This window comes from Colobus angolensis, unplaced genomic scaffold, assembly GCF_000951035.1.
Source record: "Colobus angolensis palliatus isolate OR3802 unplaced genomic scaffold, Cang.pa_1.0 Scaffold98, whole genome shotgun sequence".
Lineage (NCBI taxonomy): Eukaryota > Metazoa > Chordata > Mammalia > Primates > Cercopithecidae > Colobus > Colobus angolensis.
Window position 1 is genome coordinate 5,496,552 of NW_012123820.1, and position 13,204 is coordinate 5,509,755.

General features: G+C 35.1%; 1 protein-coding gene across 1 annotated transcript in view; it reads right to left on the minus strand.

Moving 5' to 3' along the window:
* Positions 1-13,204, minus strand: part of SLC9C1 (solute carrier family 9, subfamily C (Na+-transporting carboxylic acid decarboxylase), member 1) — a 131,592-nt gene that overhangs the window by 61,287 nt on the left and 57,101 nt on the right. Inside the window, 3 exon segments of the mRNA XM_011932809.1 lie at positions 1,983-2,178; positions 5,435-5,552; positions 9,172-9,274. Coding sequence (XP_011788199.1) covers positions 1,983-2,178; positions 5,435-5,552; positions 9,172-9,274 — 417 coding nt within the window.

Consider the following 13,204-nt stretch of genomic DNA (forward strand, 5'->3'; position numbering starts at 1 on the left):
CAAAAGGATATGAACAGACACTTCTCAAAAGAAGACATTTGTGCAGCCAATAGACACATGAAAAAATGCTCTTCATCACTGGTCATCAGAGAAATGCAAATCAAAACCACAATGAGATACCATCTCACACCAGTTAGAATGGCGATCAATAAAAAGGAAACAATAGATGATGTAGAGGATGTGGAGAAATAGGAACACTTTTACACTGTTGGTGGGAGTGTAAACTAGTTCAACCATTGTGGAAGACAGTGCGATTCCTCAAGGATCTAGAACTAGAAATACCATTTGACCCAGCAATCCCATTACTGGGTATATACCCTAAGGATTATAAATCATGCTACTATAAAGGCACATGCACACATATGTTTACTGTGGCACTATTCACAATAGCAGACTTGGAACCAACTCAAATGCCCATGAATGATAGACTGGATTAAGAAAATGTGGCACATAGATACCGTGGAATACTCTGCAGCCATAAAAAAGGATGAGTTCATGTCCTTTGCAGGGACTTGGATGAAACTGGAAACCATCATTCTCAGCAAAGTATCACAAGGACAGAAAACTAAACACTGCATGTTGTCACTCATAGGTGGGAATTGAACAATGAGAACACCTGGACACAGGGCGGGGAACATCACACACCAGGTCCTGTTGTGGGGTGGGGGAATGGGGGAGGGATAGCATTAGGAGAAATACCTAATGCAAATGACAAGTTAATGGATGCAGCAAACCAACATGGGACATGTGTACATATGTAACAAACCTGCACATGTACCCTAGAACTTAAAGTATAATAATAATAAGAAGAATTTGAATTTAGACATGTTAAAATATATATTTATACTAGTAAATGATAATACTAATTTGAAATCAAATAGCTAAAATACTGAAGCATCTATTCCAAGGGAAAAAATAGTCAAAATTCCTACTATCTTGTGATACTTCATACAGTCAGTCCTTCTGTATATTTCAAAAAACAGTTTCTTGAAACATACTATAGCTAAGAAAGTGGCAGGTTTCAAAGATGATTATAGATTTCAGCTTGGGAGATTGGGTCTTCATTGAAATTCTGAAGGGAGAGTAGGATTAGAGAAGACACATTTCTTTTCAATATGCTGCCTGTAATGTTTGCACAGTACTTTGTCCACAGGATCTAGTCAGCAGTTACCTATATAATCTAAGGCTCTGGATAAAATTTGAGCTATAGACATGAATTTGGGAGTCATTAGACTATGAATGAGAGTTGATGTCACGAAAGTAGATGAGACAGCATGACCTGCCCTTTATTATTTAATTCACATCTATGTCTCTTCCCTCATTTTCCATATCTTGAAAACACATTTAACATCTCTCCAATCTCCACTCTGACCAACTCATTCCTGAGCTTCAGTCATTGGGAGTGGTATTCCTCATACGTGTCATAGTGTTGCTTCTATGTTTTCCCTTGTTCTTATTTGTTATGCAATGTACTCATGCGTATTCTCTTTTTTGACTCCTATACATTATTCAAAATTCAACTGAAGTGTCACTTTCCCTTGAATACCTTCCTTCTCTGACCCTACTATTCCGCATAAGAAGCTCCTTCTGTCTGTTCCCATTGTACTCTGTGTATTACTCTATCATACTAGACAGATATAAAAATATCTATCCAGTGTAAAAATAATAAAGTGAACATTCAAGTACTCACCACACTGCTAAGACTGAGAACATTGCCAATACCTTTTAAACTCACTTTGCCTCCCTTTGACACACACCATTTTAAAATTTATTTCTGGAAATACGAAATCAGTGCTTCAAGTATGTATATTATCTATTGAGTTACTATAAAAATCACTTTCAAAAATTAAAGTTTGGAGATGTGAGGAAGAAATTCACACACTCCTTCAGAAAACTGTCTGTTGCTAGTGTTGAAAAACAAGGCTAGGAAATCTCCCTGTCAGACATATCACACTTCCATACACACACAAATTTTAGATTACCTTAAGTAGTGCCTCCAGAACATAAAGTGTGAGAAAACAGTAGTTAGTGTGTTTTAATTCTCTGTGGTAGATTACATTTAACCGGGATATCCAAGAGATTACAAAAGGAAATATATTCATTAATATCACAAGGTATCCAACATGTTCAAATTCCTCAGTAAATACTATTGTATGGCATAAATTAAAAAAGAAGTATCTGCAAAATAAAAAGACAGTTTTATCTGATAAAAGGTTTACGTTAAATCATTTTCATATACACTCATTTCTGTTCTGCTTATCAACAGCCACAGAGCCCTCCTTAATTCTTTTTTTTTCTTTTTGAGACGGAGTCTCGCTCTGTCGCCCAGGCTGGAGTGCAGTGGCTGGATCTCAGCTCACTGCAAGCTCCGCCTCCCGAGTTTATGCCATTCTCCTGCCTCAGCCTCCCGAGTAGCTGGGACTACAGGCGCCTGCCACCTCGCCTGGCTAGGTTTTTGTATTTTTTTTTAGTAGAGACGGGGTTTCACCACGTTAACCAGGATGGTCTCGATCTCCTGACCTCGTGATCCACCCGTCTCGGCCTCCCAAAGTGCTGGGATTACAGGCTTGAGCCACCGCACCCGGTCAGCCCTCCTTAATTCTGAAAGCAGCCACCACCAGCTAACAAGTTCTGGCATCCTGCTTCAGAAATTATCCTTTTAATTTCTTCCACTGAGCCTTCTCTGTCTTGAGTCTGGTTTCTCCTTTTTCTTTCTCTCCCTCCGTAAATCTCATTCACTTTTTCTTTTTACTTTTAATAGAAATATTTTTGGTATAACACAGCAAAAATTCAAACTGGAATTTTTTTTTTTAAATAAAATACTTTCTAACTTTTGATAATTTCTATTTCCAGAGACGAATACTATTATTTTGAATATTGTTCCAACTTTTTATGTTTATAAAATGATTATCTATAAACATAAAAGAAGTTATATGACACATATTTTTCTGTAACCTGCATTTTTCCCTCTTCACGATGTATCATGAGCATCTTCTCTTGTCAAGGTGTAAAACTGGGATCAAAGCCTAGGATGGATGGTGGTGGAATATATGGATCCAAATTTTATCACAAAATTTAAATTAATGTATATGCTTTGAAAAATAGCTTCCATACTCAATATGATGGAGAGTAGAAATGTACAAAAAAGATTTACTTTTAATATTTAATTCTATTTTAATTATTCAAGTAGTATAATAATACACTATTGTTAAAATTTGCATGATAATGATTAATTAACTGCTGATTGAAGACTGGGTAAGTACCAGATCATTTTCTCATTCTCAAAGGTACATCTATGCCATGGCCCAGAAGCTTTTACAATTTTGCATCCCATTTGAAAAAAAGATGATGAAATTATGTAATATATAATCTGTGCTCACATTGCCAGGGCCCTCCAAGGCCTCTGGCAGTTCCTCTGTGATGGGAGCTGCAGAGTTTAAGCCTTGTTAACTTTGTGGTAACCCCTCTGCCCTTCTCTGTCCTCACTTCAGGCTGCTTTTCTTGATCTCTCCCAGCAACAAAACCATGTTTGGCAAAGCATGGCACTGGAGGTTACCTTTGCTTAAGTTTATGGTTAAATTTGCAGTCACTGATCTCATTCATTTTGTCCCTAGCTCTATTTCTTTCCTTTGAATCTAAGAAAACAAAATAAAAGGAATTCAAATTGAAAAGGAAGAAGTAAAATCTCTATTTGTGGATGACATAATCCTATATGCTGAAAATCCTAGAGAATCTGCAAAAATCAACTAGAGCTAATAAACAAAATAGCAAAGTTTCAGGAAACAAAATTGATATATAAAAATCAGTTGTATTTCCATACATTAGAAAGGACTGATCTGAAAATGATATTATGAAAACAATTCTATTTAAAATAGCACCAAAAAGAACAAAATAGTTAGGATTAATGTTAACCTAAAACTTGCATGCTCAAAACAACAAAACATTACCAAAATAAGTTAAAGATTTAAATAAATGGTAAGACATCCCATGTTCATGGTTTAGATTAATATTGGCTTAATATTGATAATATGACAACACTACCCAAAGCAATCTACAGATTAAATTAAATCCTATAAAAATCTCGACCTTTTTCTTTATTTTGCAGAAACAAGCAAGATAATCTAAAATTTATATGGAATTGTAAGGGACCTTAATTAGTTACAATAATCTTGAAAAAGAAAAGTTGAAGGACTTATACTTCCCGATAACAAAATTGTATACCAGCTGTGGAAAACAATTTGGTGATTACTCAAGAAACTAAATGTAGAATTACCACACGGTCCTGCAATTTTACCCCTGGGATATGCCCAAAAGAATAGAAAGCAGGTATTCAAATAAAAACTTGCACATGAATGTTCATGGCAGCACTATTCATAATAGCCAAAAGGCAGAAACAACTCAAATGTCCATCAGCTGATGAATGGGTAAATAAAATGTGGTATATTTACCATGGAACATTATTCAGCCTTTAATAGGAATCACATATTGATACATGCTACAAAGAGGATGATCCTTATGCTACTAACACATTCTGCTACGTGGATGAAAACATTATGCTAAGTGAAAGAAGTCAGAAACACAAGGCTACATAGTGATGATTTCATTTATATGAAACATTTGAAATAAATGCATTCACAGGGACAGAAAACAGACTGGTGCTTTCCAGGAGAAGGGTGGAAAGGAGAAATGGGAAATGACTGCTTAATGAATATGCAGTTTATTTTTGGACTAATAAATAACACTAAATAGTACACTTTAAAATGGTTAATGGTTAACTTATGTATGTGAAATTTACCTCAATTAAAAAGAGAATACTATTCCTGTCTTTTTTATTCTTCAAGTAACTTTATAAATGTACATAAGAAATTTAGGGTGGTGACTGACCCACACATTTCTAATAAACATTCTGTAGCTCTTTATGCCCTAGGATACTCATCAGTCTCCTCTGAGGTGGCTACCACCCACTTCAAGGCTTTAAATCTACTGTAAAGACAGGAAAAAAACCCTTTATTTTGTTTAAAATAAAAAATTAAAAGGATGTAGCTAAGATTTACAGTGGATGTTGGCCAGATCATTTTTCTCTTAGATTATGCCATAATCTCCTTTGATTTTTTATGAAAACTCTAACAACTTATGTTGGTACCAAAACTTGTGGTGAGTTTGAAGGCTGATTTAGTAACAGGTATAAAAAGTGAATTTGTTCATACAAATTATTTTTGTTTTTTTACTTTAGGTACATTTGTGAGCATTTTCTATGACTGTAAATAAGGCCATTTTTCAAATAATAAAAAATGCAAACATTTTTAAAAAGAAACTTCATTGTAAAATTACTCAAAATATTTTGCAAAATATTCAGGATACAATTTTAAAAGAAATAAACAGGGAATTTCAAGTGAATATAATAGCATTTCTTATAAGGTTGTAAAACACTTACTTTGATGGGCCCACTTTTTCCTTTCTGGTATTATACAACCAATTGAGCAGTAGTTTTCTAGTAAAGGTAATTGTTTTTTGGCTTTCGGAATAATTCTTTATTGTCTCAAGACGCATACCTCTAAAAAAAGAAAGAAATCTTCAAACATGCTTTAAACATTTTGAGATAAGTTTAATGTCATACTGTCAGAAAGCAGGAAGACTATTTTGTGCCATGATGGCTGGATTAAGACATTTTCATGGGCATAGTTCATGAAGTTAGATTATAAGGCTCACTTGTTAAACAGAGAGTATTAAAAATTGGAGATACATGGTTGAAAATAATGGAGATTTCAAGGTTCAGGGAGGGAAAACATATTATGTTTCAAATATTTGGAATTCAGACACCTGGGTTTTCATGTTAGACTCCCCATTGTCTGGTATGGCAATGGACACATTACCTCAATTACTTCTTGCTAATCTGCAAAATAAGGATAAAAATACCAATGTTAGGCTGGGATAATTAAATGGGAAAGCATGTATAAAGCATCCAACTCATATCACACATCTTCCCATCTCTTTGTCTTCACCTTCAAAGCAGGTGGTAAGGTTTAGAATGACTAAAAATGAGTTTAAATGGTAACTTAGAGAAGACACTGGTTTTAAGAGCTCAGTGTAATTTTGGTAACCCTTGTCCCAAGTTTTCTGTAGCTTTCTGCTGGCTTTTTTTTTAACTGAGACAGCTCAGATCCGTGTATATGATTGTGCCTTGTTTAGCCAATCTCCTTGGCTTTTCACAGAATTTACCTTCTGCTGACCAGATACTTTCATTATCATGATCAGAAGGAGAGTAAGGCTCTGCCCTTGGGTCTGAGGCCCTACCTTATAATGTGGCTTAATGGAAGGGCATTGGAAACCTAAGTTCAAAGGTAAACCTTGCCCTTTCCATGAATTATAATGTTCTTACTTTAAAACTTGTGTTATCTATCTATCTATCTATCTATCTATCTATCTATCTATCTATCTATCTATCTATCTTTCTGTCTATCTGTTTTACTACAGGGATACTAACTTAATCAAAAAGAATAAAGTCATTCAATTATCTGTAATTCAATATAATATGTGGTAAATAAATGGAAAATGTTGAATGTGTATATGACTTGCTTCATTTATAATGGAAAAAATATTTATTCAACATCTACTGTGGTTGTTAAATGCTAAAGATAAACCACAAAGAAATAGTGGTCTGCCCTCAAGGCTCCAGCAGACTAGTGGGATGAAATATGTAAATACCAATTGCAGTAAAATGTGGTAAGTGTTGCCACAGAGATAATAAATGAAAGGGCCCCCTGGACCCACAAAAATAAGCATTTAATATAGTCTTATTGTGATATCTATGTGTGACACTTCACAGCACAAATTACTAAGTAATTCAGGCTCTTGAATTCCTATCAACATGTTCACTGTTTAGTCCTGATTTAGGGGAACAGTATGATCTACTTAACTAGACACTGAGGCAGCTTGGCTTTGAATCCCAACTCCGTAATTTATGAGTCAAATGACCTTGCATAAATTATTTAATTTCTCTTTGCTTTACTTTCCTAATCTGCATCGTGAATATAATAACAGCATCTATCTCATAAGATTCTTCTGAGGTAAAATAGGTTAATATGTGTAAAGTGTTTAAAACTTTACACTTTTTTATAAACTTTGCACATAGTTTATGGCACTCAATAAAAATAAACTATGTGCTCAAAATATTATTTTTTAGGTAAATTATACGAGCACTTAGCATAGGTCCTGGTGCTCCTGTTTAAATCCTCCACTCTTTCTTTTCTTAGACTTGTTTTTCTTGCCACGGGTCACCCTGACACATGAGGCACTGATAGGAATAATTAGCAAATGGTAAAATCAACTCCAAAGCAGCTTAGCAAAGAAGCAAGAACTGAATATAAGCATAATCAAAAGAAAGTTCTCTAGGGGCTGGAATACCATTTTGCTAATATTAATATTCCCTACAGTGACTGGCATATATTGATAATATATAGCTTTGCACATATTGGTATTTAATGTATATCTCTTACATGTATGCATAAAAAATGTAATACATTCCAAAGTTTGCCTTCATAGTCATATGTTGCTTCTGTCTTTGTGGAACATTTAAAGAGAAAAAAATTGAGGCAGTGGGCTGAATTGCTCTATGTTGTTTTATTTTTATTTTTATTTTTGAGACAGAGCCTTGCTCTGTCGCCCAGGCTGGTGTGCAGTGGCACGATCTCAGTTCACTGCAACCTCTGCCTTCCGGGTTCAAGCAATTCTCCTGTCTCAGCCTCCTGAGTAGCTGGGACTACAGGCGCATGCCACCATGCCTGGCTAATTTTTTTGTATTTTTAGTAGAGATGGGGTTTCACCATATTGGTCAGGCTGGTCTCGAACTCCTGACCTCAGGCGATCCACCCACCTTGGCCTCCCAAAGTGCTGGGATTACAAACATGAGCCACCATGCCCAGCCTGTTGTTTTATTTTTATATTAACATCTCCTAGAAAATATATTAATGATGCTTTTTATTGTGTCATTTATTAAAAACTTCCACTGTACAATGTGCACCTTTCTTCTTTAAAATATGCATGGTATTGTTTTGAATTGATCACATTTGCCCAGCCCTCTCTTTAAACTCCCGCAACTTTACTAGGTCACCTAAAGCATTAGAAGGACCTGGATCAAAAGGACAAATGGAGACCTGGTACCATAGTTGAATTTATTCAAGCATTATAAATCAAGGAAACAAAATTTTAAATAAGATATATTTCATCTTCCTATCATGACACATACAATGTCATAATGATTTGTATGACTAGGTTTAAAATGAAAACTCTTAGTTACTTTGAAAGTCTGTACTTGAAATGCAAATATGCCTTAATTTCTGGTTGCTTCTTTTCTAACATCTAACTTTATCCTTCAGTGTACCACAATGTTATACGTGTGACTTAACACAAGGTTGGCACAACCTTCAGGTTTAGGGGTATGCACACCAAAGACCTGGTTTGCTCATGGGATGATGGACCAGGAGTAGAGGCCCAAATAGACTCTGGAAATAAGCTTAGGATAATTTAAGCAAAGAATTTTGGTGTCTTCAGGACTGTTGTCTAGAACGAGAAGGTATGTCTGGGTGGACATTGTTGCAATTGCATTGCAGTTTAACCCCTCTCTTTGCCCAATCATAGATCTAGCATTCCTCCACAGGGGATGATCTGAGGGTACTCCCCAAAACACTAATTTTGAGGAACTCAAGCTTATTTTGGAGACCTATAACTAAAGAAATCACTATAAGATTACAAATGTGTGCTGAGTGTTAAGAGAAGATGTTGAAGTAACACCTATGTATTGGGGGAGATGTGCCTGGAGGGATTAAGGAAGGCTTCACCCTTACTTAGTCTGGCATTCAAACTGTCTAAAAGGAAGAGTTCTTTACCATAGCTTACCTTTTGGCAGCGGGAGGACAAAGAACCAAAGAAAGTTTCAGTCAGAAGGAACAGCTTGTTCAAAATCATGGAGGTATGAATGAATGTAGCAAATTTGGGAAACTGAAAATAGATAGTTTGGCCTGAGGGTTGGATACAGAGCAGGCAGCTCTTCTGTAATACTAGAGTATTAATGTTAATAGTAGAGGGAGCCAAGTTACCAGACAAAAACAAGAAAACTCACTTGGGTAATTTCCTAAATGCTGTGGCTTAGAATAGAAGCCATCTCTTGAGAACATACTTACTTTCCCTTCTCACCAAAACTTCCTGCTGCACCTACCAACACCTGGACAGCACTCTGGGACAGAATCTCATTCCTGTATTGTCTCTGGTAGCTTGCCTAAAAGAAATATTAATTCAAGTCATTATATAGCATGAATAGCAATGACTACTTATTACAATCTTGATGGGAAAAAAATGTGTGATAAAGAAGTAAAAACACACAATCTAGTATGGTTGTAAAAAGAATCTTTCTATGGAGTTCAGATTATAAGATTACTGGATAAGGTAGGTCTTGGCTTTGGGTGGAGCCACACTGGTTCTAAAGGAAACCAGAGCTCTTCTAGACATGGAATTAGGTTTTCAAAAAATAAATTGAACTTGTTAGCAAATGAGTTTGGAAACTGCTGCAAGCTATATCCACATCTCAGAAGTTAATAATGAATATTAAAGGCTCTGAGAAACCCTACAGTAAAAAAAAAATCCTACTATACATCTTTATTTAATTGAATTTTCTCAAATATTTCCTCAACAAGGCTCTGCTGCCTCATCTGTGATAAGGATTAAAATTATTATAGCTTTGTAACTTATATAATTATTTATAGAAAATTTTATAATTTATAAGGAATATTATAATAAGAGACTGCTACTGTTTGGCAGAATGTAGTCACTTCTTCATTCAATACATATGTAAAGAGCCTACTGAGCTTCAGGGACTATGTCTGATGATGTGGAAGCCAGTATCTGACACTGTTCCTGGCATCCATGTGCTGAACACTATTGAGAATCACTGTGTAGACCAACTTCCTTAACTGAAATTTATTATATGACCAAAGATTTCTAGGTTCTGCAGCAGGGATTCTCTCTGCATGATCAGTTTTGAATATTAAACACTGCTTTGTTTTGGGGAAATACTAGAAAGAAACAGCAATGACATTTGAGGATGTGGGATGAAAAAACTTTTCCCATAATTACAGGAATTCAATAGAGTAGCACTCTTCTCCTTCAATATCATTAAAATATGTTTAAAACAATATTAAATCAAAATATTCTTAGTATCCTCAAGATAAAAATTGTAGTTTGTGAAAAAATGAGGAAGCTGAAGATTATATGGATCTCACGAAAGCTTAGCAATACAAATACCAAAGCAATTAGATACCAGAAGTGTTAATTGTTAAATTATCTTTCCCAATGGGAATGCAGAAACCAAATCAACAAATCAAGATAAGCATGAAAATATATCTAAAATTAAGAAGAACTCGGAAGATATTAAGTGAAATGAGGATCTAGAGAACAGAGCAGAGAAATCCAATCTACTTTGAAAAGTGGGATTTCTTGATTAAGACATAACAATAGCACAAAATCAATGATCAAAATATAATAGTAGAGCCCAAACATTTGAGGCAATAAATCAAAAAGTTACATGGAGTGTACATTGCAGAAAACATAGACAATCACAAGTGAAAAAGAGGTTATTCAGTCACCATAAGTTTCCCTTTTTATAGATCGGGAGAATAAAAACTAAATAGGTAAGTCCTTAGTCACATATCATAAAAACAAGACTCAAAATGAAGTCTCCATTTATTTTGTGGGTTCTTGAGCACCATATTTTCCTGAAATAAATTAAAATTGGGAAGTGACTAAAAGACATGGCCTCATAACATTTTTAAGTTACAAGGAAATAGAAATAATTCTACAGGTATCCAAACAAAAAAGAAAGCTGTATTTAATTTCATAAATATTAATTTATTAATTGCATAAAAATCACCCCTTTGTCTTCATATAAATATATCATTACTTGGATAAAACTCCTATTTTTCGATCTGAAACATCTTTAAATATTTACTAATCAATTTTTTTTCTACAAAATTACACTAGAGACACTAGCCAAACCATTGAAAAATACATTTCAAAGATACTCTCAACTAGGAATATTATTGGAAATAATCAGTGAAAATTATAATATCAATATATAAAAGAATGAAATATGTAATAAAACATATCTATAAACGGCTTCTTGTTTATAAGAATAATAAGCATAATCGTTAAAACAAAACTTAAAGTATAAAAGTGAAAAGAGGGGAACTACTCTAGGAGACTAAGGCAGGAGGATTCTTTGAGCTCAGAAATTTCAGACCAGTCTGAGCAACATAGAGAAACCTTTTCTCAAAAAATAGAAGAGGAGCACAAAGAGGTTTCAGAACATGGAACTAAATTCATGTTCCAGCCATGGGTACAAGGCCTAGTAAGCAATTTTTTTTTTTTTTTTAATGAACGTAGAGGTAGATTGAGAAAAGGGACATGAAAACATGTGGCTACTCTAAAAGTACATCTAAAGTACATCTATAGTTGACATTTTAGTTAGAAAGTTAGAGAGTATTATTGACTTTTATATCATTTGTAAGGCAAAATTAGATACTTTTTTTTTTTTTTTTTTAGACGGAGTCTAGCTGTGTCGCCCAGGCTGGAGTGCAGTGGCGCGATCTCGGCTCACTGCAAGCTCCGCCTCCCGGGTTTACGCCATTCTCCTGCCTCAGCCTCCCGAGTAGCTGGGACTACAGGCGCCCGCCATCTCGCCCGGCTAGTTTTTTGTATTTTTTTTAGTAGAGACGGGGTTTCACCGTGTAGCTCAGGATGGTCTCGATCTCCTGACCTCGTGATCCACCCGTAGTTTATCAGACAGAAATAAACAAAAATTATATATATCTCAATACAAAAGAAACAAAGAAAGGAAAGCAGGCAGGCAAAGGAAAAGAAAAAGAGAAAGAAAAAGAAAGGAAATTAAACAGCAACAGAGAAGTGAAAGAAGAATTGAGATATCAAAATAGAAGAGCTATTAGATCCTATAATAAACCTGAAATACTCCAAAGACGTTCAGATTAATTAATTGAGTGAATATTAATTGAGCGCCTACTATGTACTACACATTGTGGGATTCACTGAAGACATTCAGATGAATAAATCATGGTCTTTAGCCTAAAAAATATTACCTAGGTTTACTAGATTTGCCTATAAGGAAAATTAACTATACTAGAAAGCAAAATTTCAAGGATAGCAGCATATGAGCTGAGCTGCTGGCTAACCAGCCCCTTGCTTCCCCAGAGTGAAGATCAGCCTGGAACACTGCCCTCAAGGGAGTAGCACCTGAGAAGAGATGCTGACTGACCAGTCCCTGCACTTCCCCCAGATCACAGATGATCCTGGTTCTCTACCCATGGTAGCATAGCCAGCTCCCTCATTCACAAGGGAGCAGACCCCACATAGTTATACCAGCCACACAAACTTCTGCAGCCTAAGCAACTGAGGCACTCGCAGGCATCAATGACATTGACTGTAACTGAAGAAACTGTATTGAGGCTATGCTATTGTATCCACCCAGTATAAAGCTAATGCACCCTACCCAACTGATACCTTGGGACATATCTGCAGGCGAGTCTTTCCCCATGAAAGCCACTATACAAAATTGAAAGAGGCAAGTGTTTCACGAGATCTAAAGACATTAATGCAAGGACACAAAAAACATGAAAGAGCAAGAAAATATTTCACTGTTAAAGGAACACAATAGTTCACCACAGCTGGTCCCAAAGAAATGGAAATGTAGAAATTCCCTGAAAAGGAATTTACAATAATGATATTAAGCAAACTCAGCAGACACAATAAAATCAGAAAAGCAATTCATTATGTGAATGAGAAATTCAACAAAAAGATAGATATTATAAAAAAAAAACTGAACAGAAACATTGGAGCTAATTCAACGAATGAAAAAAAAATACAATTGAGAGCTTTGATAGAAAACTAGATCAAACAGAAAGAAAAAATCTGTAAACTCGAAGCCAGTTATTTTCAAATAACCATGTCAGACAAAAGAGAAAGAACAAAGAGAAAAAGAGAAAGATACATAGATAAGAAAGAAAGAAAAGAAAAAAGAGAGAAAGAAAAGAAAGAGAAAAGAGAAAAAAGAAAGAGAGAAAGAAAGAAAAAGAAAGAAAGAGAAAGAAAGAAAGAAAGAAAGAAAGAAAGAAAGAAAGAAAGAAAGAAAGAAAGAAAGAAA